A 25,790-nucleotide genomic window follows, 5' to 3' on the forward strand; every position below is an offset into this window, starting at 1 on the left:
AATATCCTTACCTTTGTATTGATCTGGATCTTCAGCTACTTAGCTACTTCTTGTCCAAAACGTTGCTTTTCCTTTCTCTGTGTGTAAGACCACTCTATTTTCCCTGCAGACTCGCTGCCTCTGTCACCATCAGAGCCTTCCTCACCAACATTGCTTTTTGCACTTTTTGACTTAAAGCTGCTCCATGAGCCTTCCTCACTGACGCTGCTCTTTGGATTTTTTGATTTAAAGGAACTCCACGAGCTCTCACTCCGGCTGTATTCCTCATTGGCAGAACTTGATCCCCCACTGCTCCCGCCGACTTCAGAGATTTCACTAGAATGTTCTTCAGATGATTGTGAGAACTTTTCTGTGGAGAGAAAAGAATGTCTCACTCCCTATGTCCATCCTTCTGTATATTCTGGATCAGTGCATCGGGACACTGTCGAGAGCCCGTGCTTCAGCTCCGGTGATGGACCTGTGTTCAGATCTACCTTGCTGCTGTTTTGTCATTGACCTTTTAGTCTAAATATTAGTCTAGTTAGAAGTTGGAATGATCTACTTGTCAAATCCCCTCACAGCTGACAATGAGGGTGCTTTTGTTACCTGGTGCCCCACATACCTCTGCAGCCCCTCAATACTAACATTTTGTTTGCCACATCACTGATAGTCACGTAAAACATGGCTAAGACTCAAAAAAGACTCAGTCAGCATCAGGGATAGAAGCCCTGGGAACACAGCATTCTGCAGAATCCAAGTGGACCCCTTTGACAACATTTTTTTCAAATATCTTTCCCATAGAACAAACTTGTCACTCACCACGGGGTCTCCTTGCAGATGCTTCTGTCACCAGAACCAGGAGCAATGTAAGGAGGAAGAAGCTGGTGGGATTCATCTTGCTAGGAAGCGCCTTGGTTGAGAGGTGAGCTGAGCTTCTCCTTTATATATTTCCTGACTGGCTTTGCCTGCAGATAGGAAAGGCAGTGACCTTTCTTATCTGTAAATGTCAGCTTCATTCTCTCTGCTCAGTAGGAATCTTGATGCTATTTCCTGCAAGGACACATCAGAGCATTCTCCGAAATCTTCCCTTATATTTTGAGAACATCACACAGAAACTTCTGTACTTCCCAAATATATTTCAGTCCAGAGTGGGGAAGAGACTTCAGGCTGCAAAAAAATATACAGGACTTGATCATGCCTTCATTCTCCAGCAATGAATGTCTTCTAAGGCACCATCATTGAAATGCTTCATAAAGGATAGAATTCTGAAGTTCTGTTGATTTCACATAAACCTTCACATTCAACCATGTCTTCCAGGAGGAGGCTGTCATAACCGACCCAGCTTGCCTCTTTGGAGTTCTGTGGTTAAAGTGCATGGTGTCTTCAGCAATAGGGACTTCCTTTCTGTCTCTTACAAGCAACCATAGACAAAGCCAATAGCCTGTATGGTTTTGTGTGCCTCTTGGACTTCTCTGACCAACAACCTGAATGTGGGTTTCAAATGTGGAGTTTTTGTTAGATAGTCTATGGCTCTTGGGGTCAGTCCAAGTAGCATATCTTCAGTTAGACTATATATGTATAGGTATACATAAACACTTATGTGGCATTTTAGAGAAACAAGAAATAATCTAATTGTGTATGGGTCTTTCAAACATATCAGTTTTTTTCCTCCGTCCTTCCCTTTTGTATTGTACTTACTTCCTCCCCAGTAAAGTCCCCCTTTACCGTTTCCCCTTCTGTTCTTTGTATCCTCCCAGTCCTCACATTGCACATTCTGTGTTTTCTTGGTTTCAACGGTTACTCCAGGTAATATGCTCGCCCCTGAAGATTCAGAGCTAAGAGCCACAGATTAATTAGAGAGATCATGTGGGACTTGCACTTTCTAGGTCTGGGTTACCCAACTTGAAATAATATTTCTAGTTCCATCTATTTACCCACAAATTTTATGATTTCATTTTTCCTACAGGTGACTAGTATTGCATAGTGTATATGTATTCTATTTTCCTTGTCTGTTTGCCAGTTGAAGGGCTTTTTGATTGTTTTCGCTTCCTGTCTATTGTGAATGGGCAGCAGTGAACACAGCTGAGCAAGCCGTACCAGAGCATGGTATGCAAGCTGTTACTACAACTGGGATGCCTATGATCCACACCAGTGACCAGCATGGCAAGATGAACCTAAGGGTGTGGTGACAGCGCTAATATCTTGGTGGTAACCAAAAGCTGTCTAACTGGATGTAAGGCCCATTCAACAAGACAGAAATCATGCTTTGTATTGGAGATCTGCTCAACATGGGCTAGTGAGGTAATGGATCTTAGAGGAGACCCTTCTGACGTCACTAAGACCCTTCTACTGTTGCTGGGCTAAACCAGCATCATTCCTAGCTGAATTCTAAATACTTATCCTATACCCAGATAATTGTAATTCTCATCCCTGTCTAAGCTTCTCTTATATCCCTGCAGCATATAGAGACCATTACAGAGAATCACACCTGGTAAGAACACAGAGAACAACTAACTGCCTGTGGGGTGCCGAGTCCCAACAGACACATCAGTGACAGAATTCTACAACCAAGACTGGCGAACATTGCTAAAGAGAGGCAGAAAGACTGTAAGGGCTAAGGACCAGGAAAGGTGCTGTGAGATTGGATCTCCTAGCAATGGCAGACAAACTTTCGCCATGACACTTCAACAACATGGCTGCTTAAACAAGACCTGATCAAGGATGTGGGAGGGGGAGGCTGAGAGAGGGAGAATGAGTTTTCCCCAGAGCTGAGTCCTCTAAGTAGTCACCCAGTACCAGAAGGTTTGCTCTCAGCAGGTTGTATTTATGTATCTCTGCATTTGATCTATACAAATATACATAACAATAACAGTTAAAGTAAAAGAAACCATAAATTTTAGGAGTGGGGGAGGCATAGAAGAGGTTGGAGGAAGGAAAGGGAAGGAGAAATGACAAAATATATAGTAGATAAGTTCATTAAGATACATAGACTTCTGATCAATTTTGGTATGTGGTATTTTTACATTGTTTCTTATAATAAAGTTTATAAATTATATATATATGTATATTTCTTTTATTGAAAAGAGACTTTTTTCTCCCATAATATATCCTTACTGCTTCTCCTTCCTCTACTCCTCCTATTTCCTTCCGACCTCCCATCCCATCCTGATCCACTCCCTTTCCACCTCTCATTAAAAAAATAGACTTCTAAGGGATAATAATAAAATAAAACATAATAAATAAAAAGAAAACTACCACATTGCAGTTGCTTAAAACATAAAGAGCCTAAGAAAAGACCCAAGAATCAGAGACCCAATTATTCTCACACTCAGGAATTCCATACCAGGCAGTAGTGGCGCATGCCCTTGGGAGGCAGAGGCAGGTGAATTTCCGAGTTTGGGGCCAGCCTGGTCTACACAGTGAGTTCCAAGACATCCAGGACTATATACAATGAAAAACCCCATCCCCCCCCAAAAAAAACCCTCAAAACACAAACAAACAAACCCAACAGCAATAATCCCCTCAAAACAAAACAAACCCTCACTAAACTGGAAGCCATAATATTTAAGCAGAGGAGCAGTAGAGACCTGTGCAGGCCCGGCACGTGCTGCCCCATCTCTGTGAGCTCATAGACCAACTGTGTGTAGAAGGCTTTGTGTCCTTGGTGTCCTCAGTCCCCTCTGGTTTTTACACTCTTTCCATCTCCTCTTCCATGGAGTTGCCTGAGCCCTAAGGGGAGGAATGTAATGGAGGTATCCTGTTTAGGGCTAAGTGTTCCAAGGTCTCTCACTCTGTGAATAATGTCTGTCTGTGGGGTCTCTGTATTTGTTCTCATCTGCTGCGGGTGGAAGCATCTCTGATGATGGCTGAGCAAAACATTGATCTATGAGTATAACAGAATATCTTTAGGAATAATTTATTGCTATGAGTTTTTATTTGTTTGTTTGGATTTTTTTAGACTAGTAGTATTTGGGTTTACTCAAGGTCCCTGTGCTACCTAATCTCTGGTCCTTGGCCATTCAAGTTTTGGGTATGTTTTGCATCTTGCGGAGTGGATATTAGTCAAATCGGGTTCTATGGATTGTAGGTTGGTTTTCATTGGTTTAACAGCTCATATCCACATAGAAGCAGATACATTCTACATTTGTATTTCTGGGTCTGGGATACCTCACTCAGAAAGATTTTTCTAGTTCCATTCATTTATCTGTAAACTTCCTGATGACATTTTCTTTTAATTGCTGAGTGATAGTCCATTGTGTAAATGTACAACATTTTCTTTATCCATTCTTTTGCTGAGGGATATCTAGGTAGTTTCCAGTTTCTGGCTACTAGGAATAAAGCAACAATGAACATGGTTGAGCAAGTTTCTCTGTGGTAGGATGGGATGAAATGTCTTTTAAATATACACCCAAGTGGTATAGCTGGAGTTTGAGGTAGACCTACTCACACTTTCCTGAAGAACCATCACACTAATTTCCGCAGTGGCTGTACAATTTTACAGTCCCATCAATAATTGATGAATGTTCCCCCAATTCTATATCCTTGCCAGCATGAGCTGCCACTTGTGTTATTGATCTTAACCATTCTGACAGGTATAAGACAAAATCTCAAAGTCATTTTGATTGGCATTCCCCTGACGGCATCTTTGTCAAATACTAAATGGCTGAAGTTATGTGTCCTTATGTTTGGGTCTTCAATTTTGTTCCATTAATCTCCATTTCTCTTGTACCATATTGTTTTTTATTACTCTGGCTCTGTAATATAGTTTAAGACCTGGAATTGTAATTCTTCTAGCATTGTTTTTTTGGTTCAAGATTATTTGGGCTATCTGGGGTCTTTGTGGTTTCATTAATTTTAGAATACTTTATCATTTCTAGATATTCTCTGGTAGAACCTTTGAAATCTCTAGTGTATAGCATCATGTGTTCTACAAATAGGGATAGTTTGTGTCCCTTTGATTTCCTCCTCTTGCATTGTTGCTCCAGCTAGTATTTCAAACACAATATTTTAGTTTGCCAAGCACTTGGTAACTGTGGCTTTCAAGCATCCTCAAGTTCCCTTTCTTCATTGTTTCAGGTTGACTTTTTCCTTTCAGCGTGAAGACACCATGTCTATGACTTATTTTCCACCAGGTACCCATCTCCTTTTTACGTCATGAGTCTCATCATTATTATTACATTAATTTTCTATGTTGAAATTCTTTTTCCAAATTTCCTTGAATTCTGCTCTTAAAATATCATGCTAGTTAGTTTTGCATTTTTGATTTTTGTTTGCCTGTTATATTTTGTTTTCTTTTTCCAATCTTATTCTCCTTTTTGTTATCTGTGTCTTTGGCTCAGAGGACTGGACAGGACTTTGTTCTTTGACCCATGAATAAGATCAGCATCATCCTATCTGTTTATCACTAAGCTCAGTAAGAACTGGTTCTTGGCACACAGTAAGTACTGAGCTCACAGGCACTGTGCTCAATGTTAGTTGCGCACTCTCTCAGTCTAATCTCCAAGGGCTGCTTAGGGCAATGGAAAAGGATTAGACAGATTCCTAGGGTACCACGTAGCTCCCCTATCTCAGATTTGACGATTGTGCTTTTATCTATGTTCCTTCTTCAGCACAGCACAGGGAATGGATTTCTTTGTGACATTTCCTCACATTCACTTCGAGTACTTGGCTCACCCTCAGCCTCCATTGCCTCGTCTTGTTCTCTTCCACCTCTTACTGCTTGCCTTTATTTACCCTACTGTCCCTGTCTTAGGTATATGCACTCACACATACACAAGTGCACACACACATGCACGTGCGCACACATGCACACACAAGATTTCCATGCAAGAAAAAGCATATGGTATCTATTTTTATCACTCTGTTTTATTTCTTTTTTTCTCAAAGGTTAATTTTTATTTTTTTAATTAATTAATTTATTTATTAAAGATTTCTGCCTCCTTCCCTCCACCGCCTCCCATATCCCTCCCCCTCCCCCAATCAAGTCCCCCTCTCTCATCAGCCTGAAGAGCAGTCCAGGTCCCCTGCCTTGTGGGAAGTCCAAGGACCTCCCACCTCCTTCCAGGTCTAGTAAGGTGAGCATCCAAACTGCCTAGGCTCCTACAAAGCCAGCACGTGCAGTAGGATCAAAACCCAGTGTCATTGTTCTTGACTTCTCAGCAGTCCTCATTGTCCGCTATGTTCAGTGAAACCGGTTTTAACCCAGGCTTTTTCAGACCCAGTCCAGCTGGCCTTGTTGAGTTCCCGATAGATCATCCCCAATGTCTCAGTATGTGGGTGCACCCCTCGCGGTCCTGAGTTCCTTGCTCGTGCTCTCTCTCCTTCTGCTCCTGATTTGGACCTTGGAATTTCAGTCCGGTGTTCCAATTTGGGTCTCTGTCTGCTTTCATCGCCCGATGTAAGTTAATCTCCAGGAGGATGACTATATGTCTTTCTTTGGGTTCACCTTTTATTTAACTATGCTCATAGCAGCATTGTTTGTAATAGCCAGAACCTGGAAACAACCTAGATGCCCTTCAATGGAAGAATGGATGAAGAAATATTAGAGTACTACTCAGCAGTAAAAAACAATGACTTCTTGAATTTTGCATGCAAATGGATGGAAATAGAAAACACTATTCTGAGTGAGGTAAGCCAGACCCAAAAAGAGGAACATGGGATGTACTCACTCATATTTGGTTTCTAGCCATAAATAAAGGACATTGAGCCTATAATTCGTGATCCTAGAGAGACTCCGTTTTATTTCATTTAACATAGTGACATCCAATTCAATTCTCTCTGTGTGTTCCTCTCTCTCTCTTATTACAAATGACATAATTTTATTCTCTTTATGATTGATTAAAACTAAATTATATACTAGTCAATCATTTTTTGGTAGACATCTGGGCCTATTCCACACTTTTGCTATTGTGAACAGGGCTGCAACACCAACGTGCATGTGTCTCTGTGGCAGGTATCCTGCCTTTGTGGACAATGATCAGAAGTAAAAAACAATATCTTGAAATTTGCAGGCAAATTGATGGAACTAGAAAAAGCCATCCTGAGTGAGGTAACCCAGACCCAGAGAGAAAAACATGGTATGTACTCACTCATACGTAGATATTAAATGTAAAGCAAAGGATAACCAGCCTATAGTCCACAATCCCAGAGAAGCTAGATAAGAAGGAGAACCCAAAGAAAAACATATAGGCATCCTCCTGGGAAGGGGAAACAGACAAGATCTTCTGAGAAAATTGGGAGTGTGTGGGGGAGATGGAAGGGTGGAAGGAGAGGGGAGGGGAGAAGGGAAGGGGGAGGAGGAGAACACGAGGGAACAATATGCTCAGGAAGTGGGGAAGGACAGAGAGGGGGAAGGTATATAAGATTAATATGATATGTATATCTATCTATATGTATATATACATATCTATATTAAACTTTTGTTATATTAACCTGTATGACCATAAAGAGTATTAAGTAATACTACAAAAATTTTTTACCTACCTTCCTGTACATGATTTCAGGTTTGAGTCTCTATCAGTTTTCTGCAGTGAGCCATGAGCAAGCCTAACAGCGACCTTTGAAGTTTCCATAAGGAGGATGGGGCCCCACAATGACAATTCCTCCATGACTATAATACCACTAAGCTGAAAAACACCACCTAAAGATCGGTTTTGGACTACAAACTGCTCAGAACAATTTTGAGGTGGCTAGCTGAGGTGATCTAGTCTGACCGACTACTCTAGCCAGGACTCAAGCCCTGCACTTCCCCATTACACAGAGACTAGACAGCAAATGATACTGCTACCTGTGCAGGACTTGACAATTAACTCAATATTTTCTTTTCAGGATCCCCTAAAGTTACTGTTGCTCCCAGATAGCAGCAAATAAATTTAAGAATATGACACCCACATTCCCAAGAGATGAGGTGGATGGCTTTTTGTTGTTCAATGGGTTATGAATATTTGTCATTGTTTAGGGGGATTGCTTGTTGTTACCCAAAGCTAAACAAAATTAGATCCAAATTCTTGTTTTGAAAAGAAAAAAGGGGAACACAGATATAATAAGATAAAAGGGTAGATTTTTTTCATCTACTTTTTAAAAAGTGACTACTAGTTTTAAATGTTTTGCACTGGATTGGACTTTTGTATATTGTATACAAATTTTGCATATTGACACAAATTTGAGATTAACTTTGTTAGTACATACATTTCTAATCGTTTTCAAGGTACTGTACCTATACAACTCGTTTAACAATGTAATGCAAATTTCTAGTCCTTGAATATTAATATTGCCAACTATTTAGGATAATAGGGAAATGCAGGTTAGTAGTTAATCACTTATTATAATCAAACTTGTAGTCATATTAGGTATGTTTTCAAGGTAAAACAGAAATATATTTTAGACAGATAGGCCATCTTCAAACACTTCAGAGATCTACAGAATATGGCATTTAATATGTTTTAGTAACATGAGCTCTTTTTTTTTTTAATGACAATGAGATATATCTGCTCCTGGGAGCACCAATCTACTTTAGAGAACTACTTTACGAAGTTCAGTTATCTTCTGAACTTCGTAAGCATACCTGGCAGGCAAGAATATGCACTCATACACACACACACACACACACACACACACACACACACACACACACACGTAATCATAGCATAGAAACATGTTAAAAGCAACTGATGCCGAACTATTGTCTTTATTGGGAAACACGTGTTTGCTATTATCTGTAATGCTACAAGAATGTTCTGACACTTCAATTTGGAACTGTCATTTGAAGGGATGCTATCAAGCCCCAAAACTAGTAGGAAATGGAGATTTCAATACTCGAAAGCAAATGAAGTCAGATAGGATCTCTTTATTAGTGAGCATTGGTGTGAGGATGCGCCCAGGTAAGAAAGCCTTAGGGGCAGCAGTGTGAGGGGATCAAGAGCATCTAGGACGGCAAGGGAGTCGGCATCTTGAAGACATCACGGTCCACACAGGTCAGGCGACTCCTCTGGAGAGAGGACATAGATGGGCATGCACAAGAGTGAAAACCAACAGACAGGAAGTGAGTGTGGCCAGGTCCCTTGTCTGCTTGGACCAAATTATGGCCATTTGGAGCCACGACTGGTCACTGGGCCCACAGTTCTGTTGCTTTCCTTCCCTTCACACGAAGTGCCCCTTGATGCAAACATGCAGGTGAGATCCTTTTCCTCCCCGGGTGGGCGGAAGATTTCTCTCCTGATAGAGCAAACATCCCCTGGAACGGACCCCTCACCACCCTGGTGCCTCCCTTTTCACAGTTCCCGCATCACAAACAGGGATGGTTCTTAGGACTCATTTACTGCCTTTATTCACAAAGATGAAGCAAAACCCCATGGATCAGTAGTCTCTATAGGATAAGGGAACCCTATATGGGATGGAAGAACACTAATTGGTATGTGAAACAAAAGCACTCATGCTTTGTAACAACGTAGCAAGAAAGTGAACCATATCCATGGAAAGCATAAGAAGTTACAAAAATACATCTTAAATTTACATGATCTTCTAAGTGCTGTGTGTTCAGAGCAGAATAGCTGCACATGTGCAAAATAAATGTAGAAGAGACTCCCTAAGAAGAGGAATTTGAGGCACACTGAGAGCTCAGGTAGCTTGCTCTGCCTCTGCCGGGTGCTTGCTTCACAGAGAATGGAGCTCAGCTCCACACACTTTGCTGTCAGCACATCCATTGCTGTGGGCCTCACTACCAATCTCACACTGGGCCCAGGCAGTCCCCCGTGTTCCACCTACAAACACTGGGTAGGTAGCTCTCCCGCCAGCTGAGACACTTACCTCTAAATGTGTCCTGGCCTTGACCGATAGGGAACGTGTTATTCTGTGAAGGCGTCTTGATACAGGATTAACTCTCCGTTTGGACAGTAGCACGTCTGTTGAGCTTGGTGGAAAGGCTTTGTGGGATGAATTCCACCCTGCAGTTGTCCTTGAAACTGCACAAAATACTCATCATAGCCATGGAAGTGCTGTCTGAAATACGGAAGGAACTCTGCTGCTCTCTTGGCCCAGCCAAGCCTGCTTTTGAGCCTGTGAACCATTTTATGCTGCTGACGCACTTGGGCCTGGTCTTCATCCAGGGCATGTGCTTTGCCCTTGATTTGCTGAGGAAAGGCTTCCTGGAGAGTTTGTGATGCCTGGGAGGATTTCAGAGGGGCTCTGTGGGATTTCAGCTTGATTTGTGATTTCACCTGGCCTAGGGTCTTGAGCTGGCCTGTTTGGGACTTCACCTGGGCTACGTGGGATTTTACTTGTGTTTGGGATTTTATTTGTGAATGGGACTGAAGTCGGGATTTTTGTTGGCTAATCTCATCTTCTTCATTACAAGCTATGTCTTCGCTTACACCTGTCTGTTGCTGTGAGCTCTGAGTCTCTCCCAGGTCAGCATCAGCATCCTGGCCATACACACGGTGCTTAGTTTGCTCAAAACTGCTTTCTTCAGCTCCATCCTCCTGTGCTCTTCTGGACCCATACTGGAAATGGTCTTTCTGGAAATATACAACTGGGGACGTTTTTACTAGAAAGTGTCCTTTTGTCTCACCTGGTAATTGATAAAAAGAATGTTTGAGTTACACTGTCTGTACAGCCCCCTCTAGTCTTATCCCAGGATTTTCCCCGTCAACCCACTGAGTTACCCACAAGGCAAGTGGGTTTGGGTGGAGAACAGACAGCATCCATCAAGATCACCCCGTGCAGGATTCTTCTCCCTGCCAGAGCACCTCTGTGGACATTCTCCCTGGTGCCTTCCTGCCAGGCGACTCCCTGCACTCACCGTAGATTCCTATCCCAGCTGCTTGCTTCTCCAGAAGGAGGAGCAGAGAAAGGCTGAAGAAGACGGACTTCATCTCACCAGGAGGGGCCTTCACTGAGAGCTCAGTTGACCATTGCTTTATATGTTGCTTGCTGGGTGCATAGATGTGGCTGGAGTCACAAAAGGCCTTACCCGTTCCCACTTATCTGGCATGGGGCCTCTGCCCTCCTCTCAGTAGGAGATATTGTCAATATTCCTAGAGACCGTAGACACATGATGTCGGAGTCTTTGTCTAACCCCACATGTCCCAGAAAATCTTTATCGCCACCTCAAGATCGTCACATGATGTTTCCAGAAGCAATTCCAGGCAGAGATCACAAGAGTGACCTGGGCCTGTCCAAGCTTTTGTGGTTCGAGTGTGGGGCGTGGTCCACTTAGTGTCCTGCTGTACCACGAAGACGATGTGCACCTTTGCTTCTCTCTGGATGACATGGACACAGATCTGTTTTTTTTTTTTCTCAAAAGGTCTATTCATAGATGTAAAAAAAAATCAGGAAAGAAGGCAGATGTAAGGATTCCAAAGAAAATTCAGTAATAACTGAGAAACAGCTACATAAAAGTAACTCTAAAATGCCTAACCTTACTACTGACTTGTATGGAAACCCTCCAGAGCTTTTTTTCCTTTGTAGTTCTGATGAGAGCCCATGAGGACAGTATGGCAGGCCATCACCTGCAGGATGGGAGCAGAGGACACAAGTGCAGGAGTGCTCTGTGCTCTATGGAGCAAGCATTGGGGCTGCATCGCAAGAGGGAAGCTGCAGAGGGCTTTTCAAGTATGGGATATATTTGGCTAGAAATAGGAATGACTGTGTTTGGTTGAAACAAGGAGAAAGGACCCTGGTTTCCTCATTTCGGTATTTTCATGTAATCACCTAAAATCACAGTGCCCTCTCAATGAGGGAAAAGTGTTTTGCAAATGAAAACAACTTCAGTCATCAACTATATGATGTGTTAATATAAGATTTCTAAGACTGTATTGAGACTGGAAACCAAGAGAACCTGTCCACATCCTATAAAAGTGCAGTACCCTACAACTGCGAGAAGACCCCCAATGGTTCGTAAGGCTGGCCTTTACTTTCCCATGCAGATGTGGTGTGGGAAGAGCACAGTAGAATTAACCATCTCTGCAGAGAGCCTGCATGTTCTCACAGCAGCCCGGCAGGGCATCTAAGACAAGGCTTGTGGAAAAAGTCCTTTCAGTCTCTCTATCCCCAAATGTAGTTCACCTAGAAGGATGCTGTGTGGAGGGTTAAGGTGAAGTTCACTTGTGTTTTCATGGGAGGAACGGACATAAAGGTACTCAGTCACCAAACAGAACACGAGGATGCTGGCTTTTATCTAGGAGCTCTGAGCACCTGCTAATCTGACCTCTTTGTTCTAAACTGAAGATAACTGAGTCCTCAATAGAGATGCCAGTCAAAAGATTTGAAATTACCAAGAAGGCAAATCACTTCCCTTTCTTGCTGACTTCTCCACTACTCCATGTCCTTCCCTTGAGGAAATACCAGCAGGAACTCTTCTATGGAGAGCTGACTTGGAGAAGAATGATTGTAGAAAATGGATCTTTTTAACAGGTCAATAATCAATGTCCATGTTTAACCCATTGTGCAAAATATGACTGCCTTCCATCATCAGTGTCAGCGGAGACTTCCTTACTCTGTTCACTTCCCTGACTTCCTGACATACTCAGGAGTCACTCACCCCAGGGCTCGGACATTTGCTGTCTCCCAGTAGAAGTCTTCTAGAGCGACCGGGAACCTGACAAAAACCAAAGGATGAAAAGTCACTGGGACCTGCCATGGCTCCAAGAAGCCAAGGTTATGATGCAAAGGCAGCTCCAATGCTAAGAACTGACTCTCAGAGTAGCCAAGCCCTCAACTTGCACAGAATAACAGTTGGAACGATGGAAATGACCATGGAGTCCAGACAGGACTCGCAATCCCTCCACTCATGCATTTGGAGCTACAGGAAATGAGTCGCTGCTGAGAAACGCAATATTGGTCTTCTCTAGAGACAAGACCCCTAATAGGCTATCCAGTCAAAACATCCATCCAAAACATGGCTAGATATGGTCAACACTGAATGGATTCGGCATATTCTGTTTCACACACACACACACACACACACACACACACACACACACCAATTATAATTAAAGAAGATGTCACGATAAGGGAGACATATAAGAGGCGGGGGAATGGTAGAAATGATGTCAATATAATAGTCATATATGGAACTTAGAAATGTTTAAAAGCTTACAATGAAGGCACAAATTTGGATGCCTATGGAATGGATAGTGAATCTGGGAGAAGCTGGTGAAGTGGGTGAATAGGATCAAAGTACAATGTGTGAAATTCCCAAAAAATTAATTTTAAAAATATGTATACCAGCTCCATTCTCAGACAAAGAGAAATGCAATGAGGTATTTTGGATGAGTTCCTGAAACCAAAACGTTAGATAAGAACTGAGTCATTATAGAGAGAGTAATGACTTTAGTTAGTTTTATTGTCGCAATATTGGCCATTAGCTGTGGCAGCTGCAGAGTTGGGAAGGCCTGCAGGACCGTTGCCTGAGCCTGTTGAACTCCAGCACCTGCTTTGATACTTCGTGCTCACATCCGTGTACTGGGTATGAGGTTGATTCCACGTTAGCTCTTCCTTTTTTCCCCTTAATTTGCACACACATTTCTGGGCCCTACTTTATTCTTTACAAAGGGAAAAGTCCTGTATACAAGAATTAACTACGTTCACAATTTGTTGATATTTTTATAAGTGGAATTTAAACTTTTTTCTATTCTTGGATTTCTGGTTCTGTGGAAGGAATGGAGTTTATGTGGTTTTATTTATTCTTCTCGGTGTTACATTGGACAGTTTTGAGAAATTGTAAAGAGATACTAACTTTCACAAGAGCATATAGAACCCAGAAATCCTAGGATTATAGCATTATTTTTTATTTTCTGAGAAATACTTTTCTAGGAATAATAAAACACTGAGTTTATGAAAATTGACAAATAGTCCCTACCATGTGTTTTAAAGGGGATCATTACAGAAAATCATAACCAATCAAAATGCAGAGTTGTGGAGTTCAGTCCCAGCCTATACATCTTCAGACCACTTCTGTACCGAAGACTCAAGGATCACTACAGGAGGGAGTATGGAAAGAGCTAGAAGACCAGACAGTTTGCTTTGAGATTGTGTCTCCTAGTAATGTCACAAGCTACACCCATAAACTGTCACCTACATGGCTACCTAAATAGGAGCTAAATAACGATCACAACAATAAACATACTAATATGGAAGAGGGAAAGACCGTGATGCCTCAACCTTATACAGAGAACTGCAGGCAATTCAGGAGTGCTGAGAGAGGAGGAAATAGTCTTCCCCGGGGAAGAGCACACCAATTGCTTATCCAATACCAGCTATAGATTATTTTAAGATCAAGAATGCTCATATAAATCAATAAAATAATCAGAACAGGTACAAAAGCAAAGCAAAGCAAAACAAAACTCAGTATGTTTCCACGTTGGTTTGCCACTGAATTTACTAACGATTTTAGAAAACTCTTTCCCATTATTCAGTCCCAACAACTAAACATTGAGGATGCTGGAGTTGTCTTCACGTCAGTAATAGAGGATGAGAGACGTGACAGATGCAATGAAAACCGTGGTCAGAACAGAACCCAGCGCTGTGATAGCTAAACCATGAGGAAGAAGGGGGCTGGTTTCAGACTGAAGGACAAGAACGTGGACTGCACGGCATCTGCCTCCCTTTACTTGGCCTTTCCTTTGATGCTTTCCTTGGTCTTGCCCCTTCATTTTAAAGTGTGTTCCTCCTTGCTACCAGCCATTTCTCTGAACTCAGATAAACTAAATTTACCAAGTATGACCTTTCTCAGAAGTTAGCTCTCCGTAATTCAAAGCCACTCGCCATCACAGGGCACTCTCTGAATCAGATAACCTGGAAGCCTCCTCTTTGGCACTCAGTTATCATGTCCTAGATGTGAGAAGATAGTTTCTGATATCATTTGTTCTGCATTGAATGTGAGGCTGTGTGATCAGGAAAAATGTCAAGGCTGATGAACAATGGGTACCTGATCTTATTTCTTAACAAGGGCTCCTGATCACCCCTCAGTGGGGTAACACCCATCACTGAGTGGAAGATCGGCTCCCTGTCTCATTCTGTACACGGAACATGATGTAACTCAAGTATTCTCGAGGCTGGTCATTGGTTGTTCTCTTCTTCTGTTTGCTTGTTTTTCTGAAAGATAACTATGGAACCTCAGACAGGATATTAGGATCCCAGTGTATTTTTCATAGTGAATCCAGGTATAAAAGAAAGATATAAGATTAATGAGGGCATGGGGTTATGGGTGAAGATACTAAAAGTATATGATATAATTATATAAAAATGACATTGTATAACCCAGTACCATATGCAATGAGAATATGCCAATGGGAAATTTTTTTAAAAAAATATGAATGTGGGGCATATTTTTCCTCCTATTACTGAGTTCTTAATATCTGGTGTACATGCCAAGTCCCATAAGTAGCAAATGGAACTTTTAAATGATTTAAATCATGCTTGCCAGATCCTAAATGTACATTTTTCTCCCTGCTTCTGCTTTCTCTCTGAGGTTACCCACATATTCATATGCATCCTTGAAAAACACTGGAAACTTCAATCAGAAGGACCAGAAAGTTCTACATAGCCTGGCCTTTTATTTTATAGATACTATTACAGAAATATAGAAATCAATTCTAAAATTCCTGTTTTAAAAGATCCTGAGCACCCAAAGTAATCTTGATCAGAAGAAGCAATGCTTGAGCAATAGCAAGTCCCCTATATCAACTTGCCCAGCAGAACCAGAGAATCAAACCCAGCAAGATAGAAACACACACACACACACACACAAAAAAAAAAAAAAAACCAAAATAAATAGAATAGGATGAAGAACTCGGAGATAAACCCATGCAGTTCTATTCACCACAATGTTGACAAAGGTGACACCTTTAATAAAGACAACCTCTTTAACAATTAGTGCTGGCAACATTGAATATCGACATGTAGATAGCTAAGTCAAATGCTGCCTTACATCCTGTACAAACGTACACCCAGAATATTGACTGTTTCCCTCCCATAGCAGCTTGCATGCCATCTTAAGAGCCTGTGAAATTTAGTCTTTATCCTCACACACTGCTTGTGGGAATGCAAGTTCATCCAACCACTCTGGAAAACAGTATGGAAGTTTCTAAAAACAAACAAGCAACACCCACCCACCCCCAAACTAACAACAGGACAAATCTATGATCCTGCTATATCACTCCTGGTCACATGGCAAAAGCAACATACTATATACATACCTACACACCGATGGCTCTCTAATGTGCATGAAGGTTGAGTTATGGAACCAGCCTAGGTGGCCAGTATTTAATTAGTCTATGAGACTGTATCATGCATTCACAATAAATTCCCTTTTATTTTAACTTGTGGCATTTTTCTTATTTTTATTACTTTGAGAATTTCATTCAATGTACTTTGATCATCTTTACCTCCTCCCCTAACTTCATCAAAATTAACATCCTTCTCTAGCCATCTGGTTATTTTCTTATCTCTTGGGTTGTTTTTTTTTTTTTTTCAATCAAATGCAATTTGTGTTACCCTTATACTCCTAGATTTTGGCCTTCCACATGGAGCATCCTATTAGGGGCCACAACCTTAGATAAAGCTCACTATACCCTCCCCCAGCCATCAGCTGCCAATAGCTCTGCAGCAACAAGTGGGGCTTTATGCTTACCGTCCCTTTCCACCCTGGATTCTGCCAGGCTTGATCTTCTCCAGACCTTGTGCACGCTGCCGCAAGTGCTGAGTCTGTGTGTACAACGGTCCTACCAGATCCAGAAAACAGTTTCCTTGCAGTCTGCCATTGCCTCTGGCTCTTAGCATTGACCCAGGCTCTACAGGGTCCCTGGGCCTTTGGCAGAGAGGGTGTGATAGAAAGGTCCCATCTAGGGCTAAACAGTATGCCATCTCTTCTTCTCTATGACTTGACCAGTTGTGCGTCTCCATGTAAATCATCATCTACTGGGGGACGGGAAGCTTCTCTGCTAAGGCTGGAAAGATGTGTTAATCTGTAAGTAAATGATAAGTCATTAGGAGTCAGTTTAATACTTTGTCTCTTTAGCAGAATAAAGTGGTAGGTTGTCCCCCACAACTTATGGGGTGTCTAGCCACAGTGTCTTGGGCCCAGTTACAGTGCCAGGTATGTTTTTTCAACTTGTGGAGAGGTCCTCAAACTCAGTCAGATGGTTGATTACTGCCTCGTCATTGCATCAGTGGGCATGTCTTGCCAGGCTGCCCATCATTATAGCTCATAGGGAATACAGTTAGGTGAGATTGATGATTACTCTCTCTTCTGGAAGTATGCATAGCACCTTCCAGCATATGAGATCTAGCCAGTAGGAACAAGGCTTCCAGGCCAACAATGGTTTGAATTCCCCATGTTCTATGATTCAAGTATATGGTATCTTCAGCAATAGGGTCTTATGTCTAGTTTTGGAGATAACTGAGAACATTGGCACTTGCTTGTAATGTCTGGGGAGCTAGGGGGCCTCAGTGACTGACAATTGCTATAGAGGTAAACATTTCTAACACTGGGCTTTTGATTTGTTACTCTGTGGTGTCTAGTAGGGACATCGTTGTTCTATTATAGGGTAACTCCATTTAAACTCTTTATATATGTGTATGTGTGTATTTTAGGAAGCTTCTACAGTAGTAGGTTCTTATATGACTTTTTGAGAGGTCTTTTGTGTTAGTGACCCATCTGTACTATTCCCCCCATACCTTGCTCTTCCGTCCACACACATTTAGACTCTCTCTCCTGCTTGCTTCTTCTTTAATGTTTCCACCTCTTAGTTCTACCTCCTTCCCTTTGAAATCCCTTCCATGGTGCCTTAATAATTTCCTAGCCTCTGCTGCTATTCCAAATGGGACACAGGTATCTCAAGATTCAAAGCTAACTTTTGAAAATAAGAAAAAAACATGTGAAATTTGTTTTTCTGGGCCTGTTCTTATTAGTGTTTAGTTTTTTAGTTCTTTGTCTGTGGTAGGCACTGACCTTATGTCAGATGTATATCTGGTATGCTTTTCCCTATTTTGTTGGTTGCATCTTCAGCAAAGTCATGGTGTCATTTACTGTAAAGAAGCTTTATAGCTTCATGAAGTCCCATTTATTAATTGCAATCCATTTATTAATAATTCATTGTTACAATTGATAATTATAATTAATAATTTCCATATGTTAATGCCTGCACTGCTGAAATCTTAAACAGAAAGTCCTTTCCTGTGCCTTTAAGTTAAAAAATATCTCCTACTTTCTCCTTTATCAGATTCTGAGCTCCAGTTCTTTTTTTATCATTCATTTTACATACCAACCACAGCTCCTCCTCTCTCCCTTCCTTCTACTCCCTACCTCAACTCCCCCCACACGCCCATAAACTTCCCAGAAAGGGTAAGGCCTCCCATGGGGAGTCAACAAAGCCTGGCACATCAAGTTGAGAAAGGACCAAGCCTCTCACCCTGCATCAAGGCTGAGTAAGGCATCCCACCATAGGGAATGAGCTCCAAAGAGCCAGCTCATACACCAGGGGTAGATCCTGGCCCCGCTGTCAGGGGCCCCACAACTGTCACCCACATGCAAAGGGCCTCATTCAGTCCCATACAGGCTCCCCAGCTGTTGGTCCAGAGTCTGTGATGTCCCAGGAACTCGGTTCAGCTGTCTCTGTGGGTTTCCCCTTCATGATCTTGACCCCCGTCGCTCATATATCCCTCCTCCCTCTCTTTGACTGGACTCCCAGAGCTCAGGCCAGTGGTTGGCCAGGGTACCAGCTCTTGTGTTGAGGTTTTTTATTTGAAGTTAAATTTTTTTGTAAGGTGAGAGGCAAAGCTCTACTTTCCTTCTTATGCATTTAGACATCCAGTCTCACCAGCACCATTTGTTGAAGATGCCATCTTTCCTCAAATGTGTATTTTAGTCTCTGTAAAGAATCAGACGCTGTAGAAGCATGGACTTAGATGTTGGTCCATTATTATCATGGCAGGGAGCATGGCAGCATGCAGACAGACATGGTAATGGCTACATCTTGATCAGAAGGCAACAGGAAGTGGACTGTTAACACTGGGCGGTAACTTGAGCATATGAGAATTCAAAATCCGCCTCCACAATGACACACTTCCTTCAATAAGACCATACCTACTCTCATAAAGCCCATGCCTCCTAATAGTGCCATTCTCTTTGGAGGCCATTTGCTTTCAAACCACCACAGAGATCATTAACAGTCTTGAGTTATTATTGAAAGACATGTATCATTTCCTATCATTTTGTTGATCCTATGGTCTTTTTTAGCCTCTTTTGGATAAATGTTCTACAGTTGTTTATTTGTTCCCTGTATCTTAATGCTGTGTTCAGTTTTCTCTTCAAACCAGAGAATTCCTTCCAGTATCTTCTTGTAGATCTGGCTTAGTGATCATAAATTCCCTTACCCTGTTTTTATTATGGAATATTTTTATTTCTCCTTCAACTTTAATAGATAGTTTTGCTGAGTGTAGTAGTCTGGTTGACAGTTGTGATCTTTCAGAACTTGTATCTTTCTTGACCATTCTAGCTCTAAAGATTCCTGCTGAAGGGGCTGGAGAGATGGCTCAGTGGTTAAGAGCATTGCTTGCTCTTCCAAAGGTCCTGAGTTCAATTCCCGGCAACCACATAGTGGCTCACAACCATCTGTAATGAGGTCTGGTGCCCTCTTCTGGCCTGCAGACATACATACAGACAGAATATTGTATACATAATAAATAAATAAATATTTAAAAAAAAGATTCCTGCTGAATAATCATGTTTTTCTAGTTGGCCTGTCTTTATGTGACTTGACATTTATGTTAGTTTTAAAACCCTTCATTCTCTGTTTTTAATGTTTTAAATATATCATTATATATATTCCAGGTCTTTCCTATTTGGTGTTCAGTAAGCCTTTTGTGCAAAAATTGGCATCTCTTTAGTAAAAGTATCTTTTCCTATGTCTTTACTGAATGTATTCTCTATGCTTTGCTATGTTATTGTTCATCCTTCCTCTATGCCCACAATTCAGAGGTTACATCTGTTCTCAGTGCCTCAAAAACTCTCCCATGGTTCCATTTATGTGTTCTTTTTTAAAAAAAAATTCTCATTGTTCTTTACTAAATGATCCAATGCCTTTATTTTGTTTTCCGTCCTTCACATCCTGCCTCCAACACAATCCATTCTGTTGGTGAGGCTTTTCATTGGAGTTTTTAGTGGCCTCATTGAATTTTTCAGTTGGATTTCTTGAGTTCATTCTTTTTTGTGTCTTTACACCTCTATATTATTTGTCAGGTACAATATATTCAAAGTTAACTTGAAGGAATTATAAGCACAAATTTATATAATATAGATGAGGACAGAGAGAGCCATATACTGTACTGCCCAAAGTTTGATCACAGTATGGATACTTTGTACCATGAAAGAATTGTCTTCTCCAGTTCTGAATGAATTTCTTTCAGAAATGCAGGAAACTGTGTGTAATGATCACAAGTGTTGATAAAGATTGGCTGGGGTTGGAGATAAAGAAGAAGGTCTCTGATATGATATGCTTTTATAGAATTCCAAGAAATAATGGCAATACCACCTGCATAGCAGAGGGGGAGATAAGTAGGGCAGGGTTGTGCCTTATACAACTCCAGGTACACCCACTTTGGAAACATATAAATTAGGAACAGCTCAACTTTCAGTCAAGGTCTCTTCTGACAAGATGAAGACTGCCAGCTTCTTCCTCCTCGCATTGCTTCTCTTCCTGGTGACAGAAGCCACTGGGAAGAAAACCAAACGTAAGTGGGAAGGGTTGACCTTGGGGCAAAGCAACAAAGACAATGTTCTTTAAAAGGGACCTCTAGGATCTGAAGAATGCTGTTTTCCAAGGACTCTCAATTCTGATGAGAAGCTAGTCTTGCATAGCTTCTTCCATAGCTCTTGCATGAATATCAGTGAATTGATGTCCAAAAAGTTGGTGGCAGGGATTGCAAGGGAACATTGGAGACCATGTAACTCAAAGATTCTTATTGCCGATTATTAGAGGAGGAACAAAGGACAGTTGCAAATGTTGTGATATTTTATTTGTATTTTAATAAATAAAACTTGCCCGAAGTTCAGAAAAGCACAACAACCAGTCACTGGCTTTTACTTCTCCCTCAGTCTGAAATGGCAATCCTACCTCTAGGAATCTCAGGTAAAACCATGAGTGAGAGCCCTCCCTTCCTGTTTTAGCAACCTCTCTAGTGCTAGGATTAAAGGCGTGCACCACTGCTACCCAGTTTCTACGGAAAACTAGGGTGGCTACTAGGATTAAAGGTTTGTGTCACCACGGCCTGGTCTGTAAGACTGACCAGTGGGGCTGTTTTACTCTCTGATCTTCAGGCAAGTTTCTTTACTAAAACACAAATGAATTATTAACTACAGTTGCCAAGTAGATCAAGCCTATTTCTAACTAGACAAAAGATCAAGGAGTTTCTAGACAACACAAAAGACAAGTTGTACCACAAGATAGAGCCAATCAGAGCAATCAGATTTACTAATTAATAATAGCAAAACCACAGGTTGTTTACAATGTCTTACTTCACAACAAACCCAGAAAGACAGATACAGATAGAAAGATACAGGTAGAGAATAAACCTGTTTATTTTTTTTTTTCTTATCAGAAAAATTCTCACAGTCTGAAGAAACGGCCAGCGAGAGCTATGAAACAGGCTCGGGGGAGAGGAGGTTTGCATTAGGTTCTCCTACATCATACTCCCTTGACAAGGCGGATATCTCTTTCAGTGACCACAGAGCCTCCTCCAGTGAGGAAAGCTATGAGGAATCAAGTAATAAAAAAAGTAAAGTTAGCTCTGGGGATCACAGTGGTTCTAATACAGAAAGTGAGAGTTCATTTGTAAAGAGAAAGAAGAGCCGGTTTTCTCAAGACCTGTCTTAGATAATACATTCACTGACCAGCAGAGGGTCTGGACCAATATGATGGTGAGTATTTTCCCTAGTGAGGGAGATACCTATGCAGTGTTTAGAAGTTATGCATGGACACTCCCTGGGTCATTCTATGGGACTGGTCCCCACTGTGCACACCAGTGGAGCTGTGGTGTGTGACCTTCAGGAAGGTGAGAAAAGCACCTGGCAGAATAGAGCTTAAAGGCACCCGGGCTGTGACTGTATCCTGAATCCCTACCCTTAGTGTGTACTGTCAATGGTTTTCTCTTGTACAATCAACAAGTGAAAGAAAAAAAAAACTTGGAAGTTCACTTCATTTATAAGTTTATAATCTTATCAGTTCTTACAATTTCACTTGTCAAAGGTTAATTTCTTGCTTATCATGTTGGAAGTTTTATAGTGAAGAGCGTCTTTAGATCACCATACATTCAAGAATCAGATTCCTCTCCTCTCTTGATAAAAGAAAGAAATGAGTGCGAAATGGTCCCTGTTTGTGACTCAGAGGAGAGGAAAAGTAGCAGTAACAGCTGACAATGGGGAAGCAAAGACACATGGGTCCCCCTCACTGGCCCCTCTGCACCCGCTCCACATTTAAGATTGTTCTCTCTCTCCCTAGGAGTCAAACCACCTAGACGAAGCCTGGGATGTCTTCATGCAGCTCCCATGTGGTCCCCAAGGCAGTCCATGGACGACGCTTCCCTCTCACACTTGCTTGTCTTGAGAATCCTAAATCTCACATTCATTATGATAATTTCTTTCCAATAAAAATATAACATTCTGCATCATTAACTTTTGACTCCTGAGACCTCTTAGCTCTGTCACATTTAGGGGCTGGGTGGGATTTTTGTACTTAAAGTTCCAAAATTTAAGGAAGTTACCTTCCTGTATCCCCATGGTAAATAATAATAAAGGACAGGTTTTTTAATATTCTAGATAGAAACCCAACAATACAAGGTGCTGGCAGTCTGCGAGTCGCTCTATGAGCTAATAATCCTAATGCCCTCTAGACCCTTTTCCTAGTGGGGTTTGAAACTGACAACCTAGGAAATAGCTGAGAAAAGGGTGGCTTCAAGGAACAAACCCTAATGTCCACATGCCCTTATAGCCAGAATTTAAGGAGGATTCCAGGGAGGAAGTTTTCAGCAGCAGAAATTATCACGAAGAGAAAAAAAACTTCAAAGGCTATGGATGAGGGGTTGGTTGCCAGTTCCACATCTGCAACACACCTATTGTCAACAATATCTGTCTTCATATTCTCCAAAATTAAATCCCCAGTGTCTACATGAATAGAATGTTATTACAATAACCTTGAACTTAATTTCAAGATAATAGTTGAAACAGAATAAGGTAAGGACACTTCTGTGATTCTGCAGCCAAACTTCACTAACAGGGGTTCTTAGGCAGGGATGTATTTCACCCTGGTAGAGAGGGAACAATAATTCTGAGTGTGAGAAAATGGCAACTGACCTTGCCCTGGTGCTATGAGAACAAGGCTCTTGCAGTTATCAGAGCCACTCCTCCTTGACCCTGGAGCGTATATCCATCTCTTTCTTTACACAAATCACAGCCTTCTTTCCTTAGGAGGTTTGGGTGATTGATGCATCCAGCAGATAGAGCGCTGACATGGTCGTTCTTCTACAGCTGTGGAGCAGAAGTTTGGGGTCGGGATATGTTGGGAACATGAGCGCATAGGTTCCACCAATCTCTCCCGCATAAGAATATATGGTTACTATGGGGTCACAGCTGATAAATGAAGGAAACGTTGGTTCAGAATCGAACACATTAGGAGAACACATCAACTAAAACTGACTGATACTTTCCGTTTCAACGCAATGAGGGTTTCAGAAAGAATTATATAATTTTGGAATACATTAAGCAATTTTTTCTTTGAGAAAAGGCACATAACAGTTTTTTTTTTAAAAAAAGGAATGGACCCAAATTGGAAAATCTAAAAGAAATGGATAATTTTCTTGATATATACCACCTGCCAACGTTAAATCAAAATCAGATGAGCAACTTAAATAGACATATAACCGCTAGTTAAATGGAAGCAGTAATTAAAAGTCTCAAAACCCAAAAAGGCCTAGGGCCAGATGGCTTCAGTACAGAATTCTATCAAACTTTAGAAGACGAATTAATGCCAGTGTGCTTCAAATTATTCCACAAAATTGGAACAGAAGAAACACTGCTGAGTTCCGCTTACAAGGCCATAGTTACCTTGATGTTCCAAACACGTAAAGACCCAAAAAAGAAAAAAAAAATAATTACAGACAAATTTTCCTTATGAACACACAAGCAAAAATTCTCAATAAAATGTGTGCAAACTGAATCCAAGAACACACTTGTTTAGAGACTGTCTCAACTGTTGATCAGGGGAGAACCAATCAATTATAACAGAGGGTATTCTTGGTCAAACTGAATTTCTGAACAATAAAGGCAAAAATAACTAATTTTTTTTAACTCTGTAGGGGTGAAATATTAAAAAAAATCACTAAACAACACTAAGAGAAAATTGAAACAAGATTATCACAAAAATCATTTTTGTTGACAATTGTTCTAATAGTAAGTTTAAGTAAACCAAAATGTGCAACAGTTTAAAATCTCCTCTGAGACTTTAAAGAAAGCTCTACCACTCTGTTCTTTGTGGAAAACCAAGGGGAAATTTTATATTATTTTCTTCAATTTAATGACTGGAACCTTTTTTAATCTTTTGAATAAACTACTATCTTAACAAAAAAAATGATCCACCATGAGCAAGTAGACTTCATCCTTGAGATGCAGGGATGGTCCAAAATATGTAAATAGGTAACTATAATCCACCATATACACACTGAAAAACAAAACTACATTATCATCTCATTCCATGTAGAAAACACCTTTGACAAAATCCAATATCCCTTCATAATAAAAGTCCTGGAGAGATTGGGGATACAAGGGACATACATGCCTCAACATAATAAAGATGACTTTGTTTTTTTTCTTTTTATGGAGAATTTTTTAATACAATCTTTTCTCATTTTACAAGTTTGCATTCCCACCGGCAATGGAGGAGTGTTCCGCTTACTCCACATCCTCTCCAGCATAAGCTACCATTGGTGTTTTTGAACTTAGCCATTCTGACTGGAGTCATTTTGATGTGCATTTTCCTGATGGCTAAGAATGTTGAGCAATTTCTTTTAGGAATTTGCAATTCTATTGTTGAGAATTCTCTGTTTAGACCTGTAGCCCATTTTTGATTGGATTATTTGGTAATTTTTATGACTCATTTCTTTAGTTCTTTATATGTTTTGGAGATTAATTCTCTGTCCGATGTGGGGTTAGTGAAGATCTTTTCCCATTCTGTAGACTGTCGTTTTGTCTTAGTGACTGTGTCCTGATGTGGGATTCATCTCTGTATGCTATGAATGTTTTATTACCATTATTACCATCAATTATTAAAGAAGCTCTTTTAGCCAGTGGCTTAGTAGAGTAAAGCCAGGTGAGAAATCCAAACAGAGATATAGAGAGAAAGTAGGTGGAGTCAAGGAGATGCCATGAAGCTGCCAAAGAACAAAGACACCAGTTGCTAGTCATCAGCCAGAACCTTACTGGTGAGCCACAGCCTTGTGGCGATACACAGAATAATATAACTGGGTTAATTTAAGATATAAGAGTTAACTAGAATTTGCCCAAACTATTGGCCAAACAGTATTGTAATTAATATAGTTTCTGTGTGACTTATTCAGGTCTGGGTGGCAGAGAATGAACAAGCAGTCTCTGTCTACAAAATGGTGCCAACTTGGGGCAACTATTTCCACATAAAATCTGAGAGAGCTTGAGAAGGAATTCTATACAGAAAAGAACAGAGTTAAGCATGACTTCTTGGTAGTAGCATTTTCTTAGGTGGGCTCTGTTTGCTGACCGGCAACAGAGACATGCCTTTTTTTTTTTTCCT

The 25,790-nt window shown here is 41.0% G+C and overlaps 2 protein-coding genes and 1 long non-coding RNA gene across 5 annotated transcripts in view; 1 reads left to right on the forward strand and 2 right to left on the reverse strand.

Annotated features, from left to right (window-relative positions):
• Positions 1-35: 35 nt before the first annotated feature.
• On the reverse strand, positions 36-1,289 carry LOC126507131 (seminal vesicle secretory protein 6-like). The gene is made up of 2 exons (XM_050151325.1): positions 799-1,289; positions 36-349 (listed from the first exon to the last, which is right to left on the reverse strand). Exons 1-2 carry the CDS (start codon positions 872-874, stop codon positions 36-38), a joined length of 390 nt encoding a protein of 129 aa, XP_050007282.1. The 5' UTR covers positions 875-1,289.
• Positions 1,290-8,383: 7,094 nt separating this feature from the next.
• The window catches only part of LOC126507129 (seminal vesicle secretory protein 3A-like), a 63,304-nt gene continuing 45,897 nt past the window's right edge, over positions 8,384-25,790 (reverse strand). Inside the window, exons 3-7 of one of the 3 annotated variants that reach the window (XM_050151322.1) lie at positions 16,607-16,940; positions 12,515-12,571; positions 10,775-11,280; positions 9,784-10,543; positions 8,384-8,965 (exon numbers count right to left, since the gene is read on the reverse strand). In XM_050151322.1, the coding sequence (XP_050007279.1) occupies positions 9,822-10,543; positions 10,775-10,847 (795 nt within the window). In that variant the 5' untranslated portion in view covers positions 10,848-11,280; positions 12,515-12,571; positions 16,607-16,940 and the 3' untranslated portion in view covers positions 8,384-8,965; positions 9,784-9,821. Of the gene's footprint in view, positions 10,544-10,774; positions 11,281-12,514; positions 12,572-16,606; positions 16,941-25,790 lie in introns of all 3 variants that reach the window. The other 2 variants (XM_050151321.1, XM_050151323.1) reach the window with 2 other exon arrangements.
• On the forward strand, positions 19,722-22,619 carry LOC126507133 (uncharacterized). Its single transcript, XR_007593426.1, has 3 exons — positions 19,722-20,706; positions 21,574-21,892; positions 22,473-22,619. It is a non-coding gene; the product is annotated as an uncharacterized lncRNA (long non-coding RNA).

Source organism: Alexandromys fortis, unplaced genomic scaffold, assembly GCF_014885135.2.
Source record: "Alexandromys fortis isolate MF-2015 unplaced genomic scaffold, M_Fortis_MF-2015_v1.1 scaffold_27, whole genome shotgun sequence".
Taxonomy (NCBI): domain Eukaryota; kingdom Metazoa; phylum Chordata; class Mammalia; order Rodentia; family Cricetidae; genus Alexandromys; species Alexandromys fortis.

What these genes read in the sequence shown, in the direction of transcription:
- LOC126507131 (XM_050151325.1), bottom strand. Translation starts at nt 874, where the DNA reads ATGAATCCCACCAGCTTCTTCCTCCTTACATTGCTCCTGGTTCTGGTG. An exon ending in ATCTGCAAGGAGACCCCGTG is followed by an intron (nt 350 to 798) that starts GTGAGTGACAAG and finishes TTCTCTCCACAG; the next exon opens with AAAAGTTCTCACAATCATCT.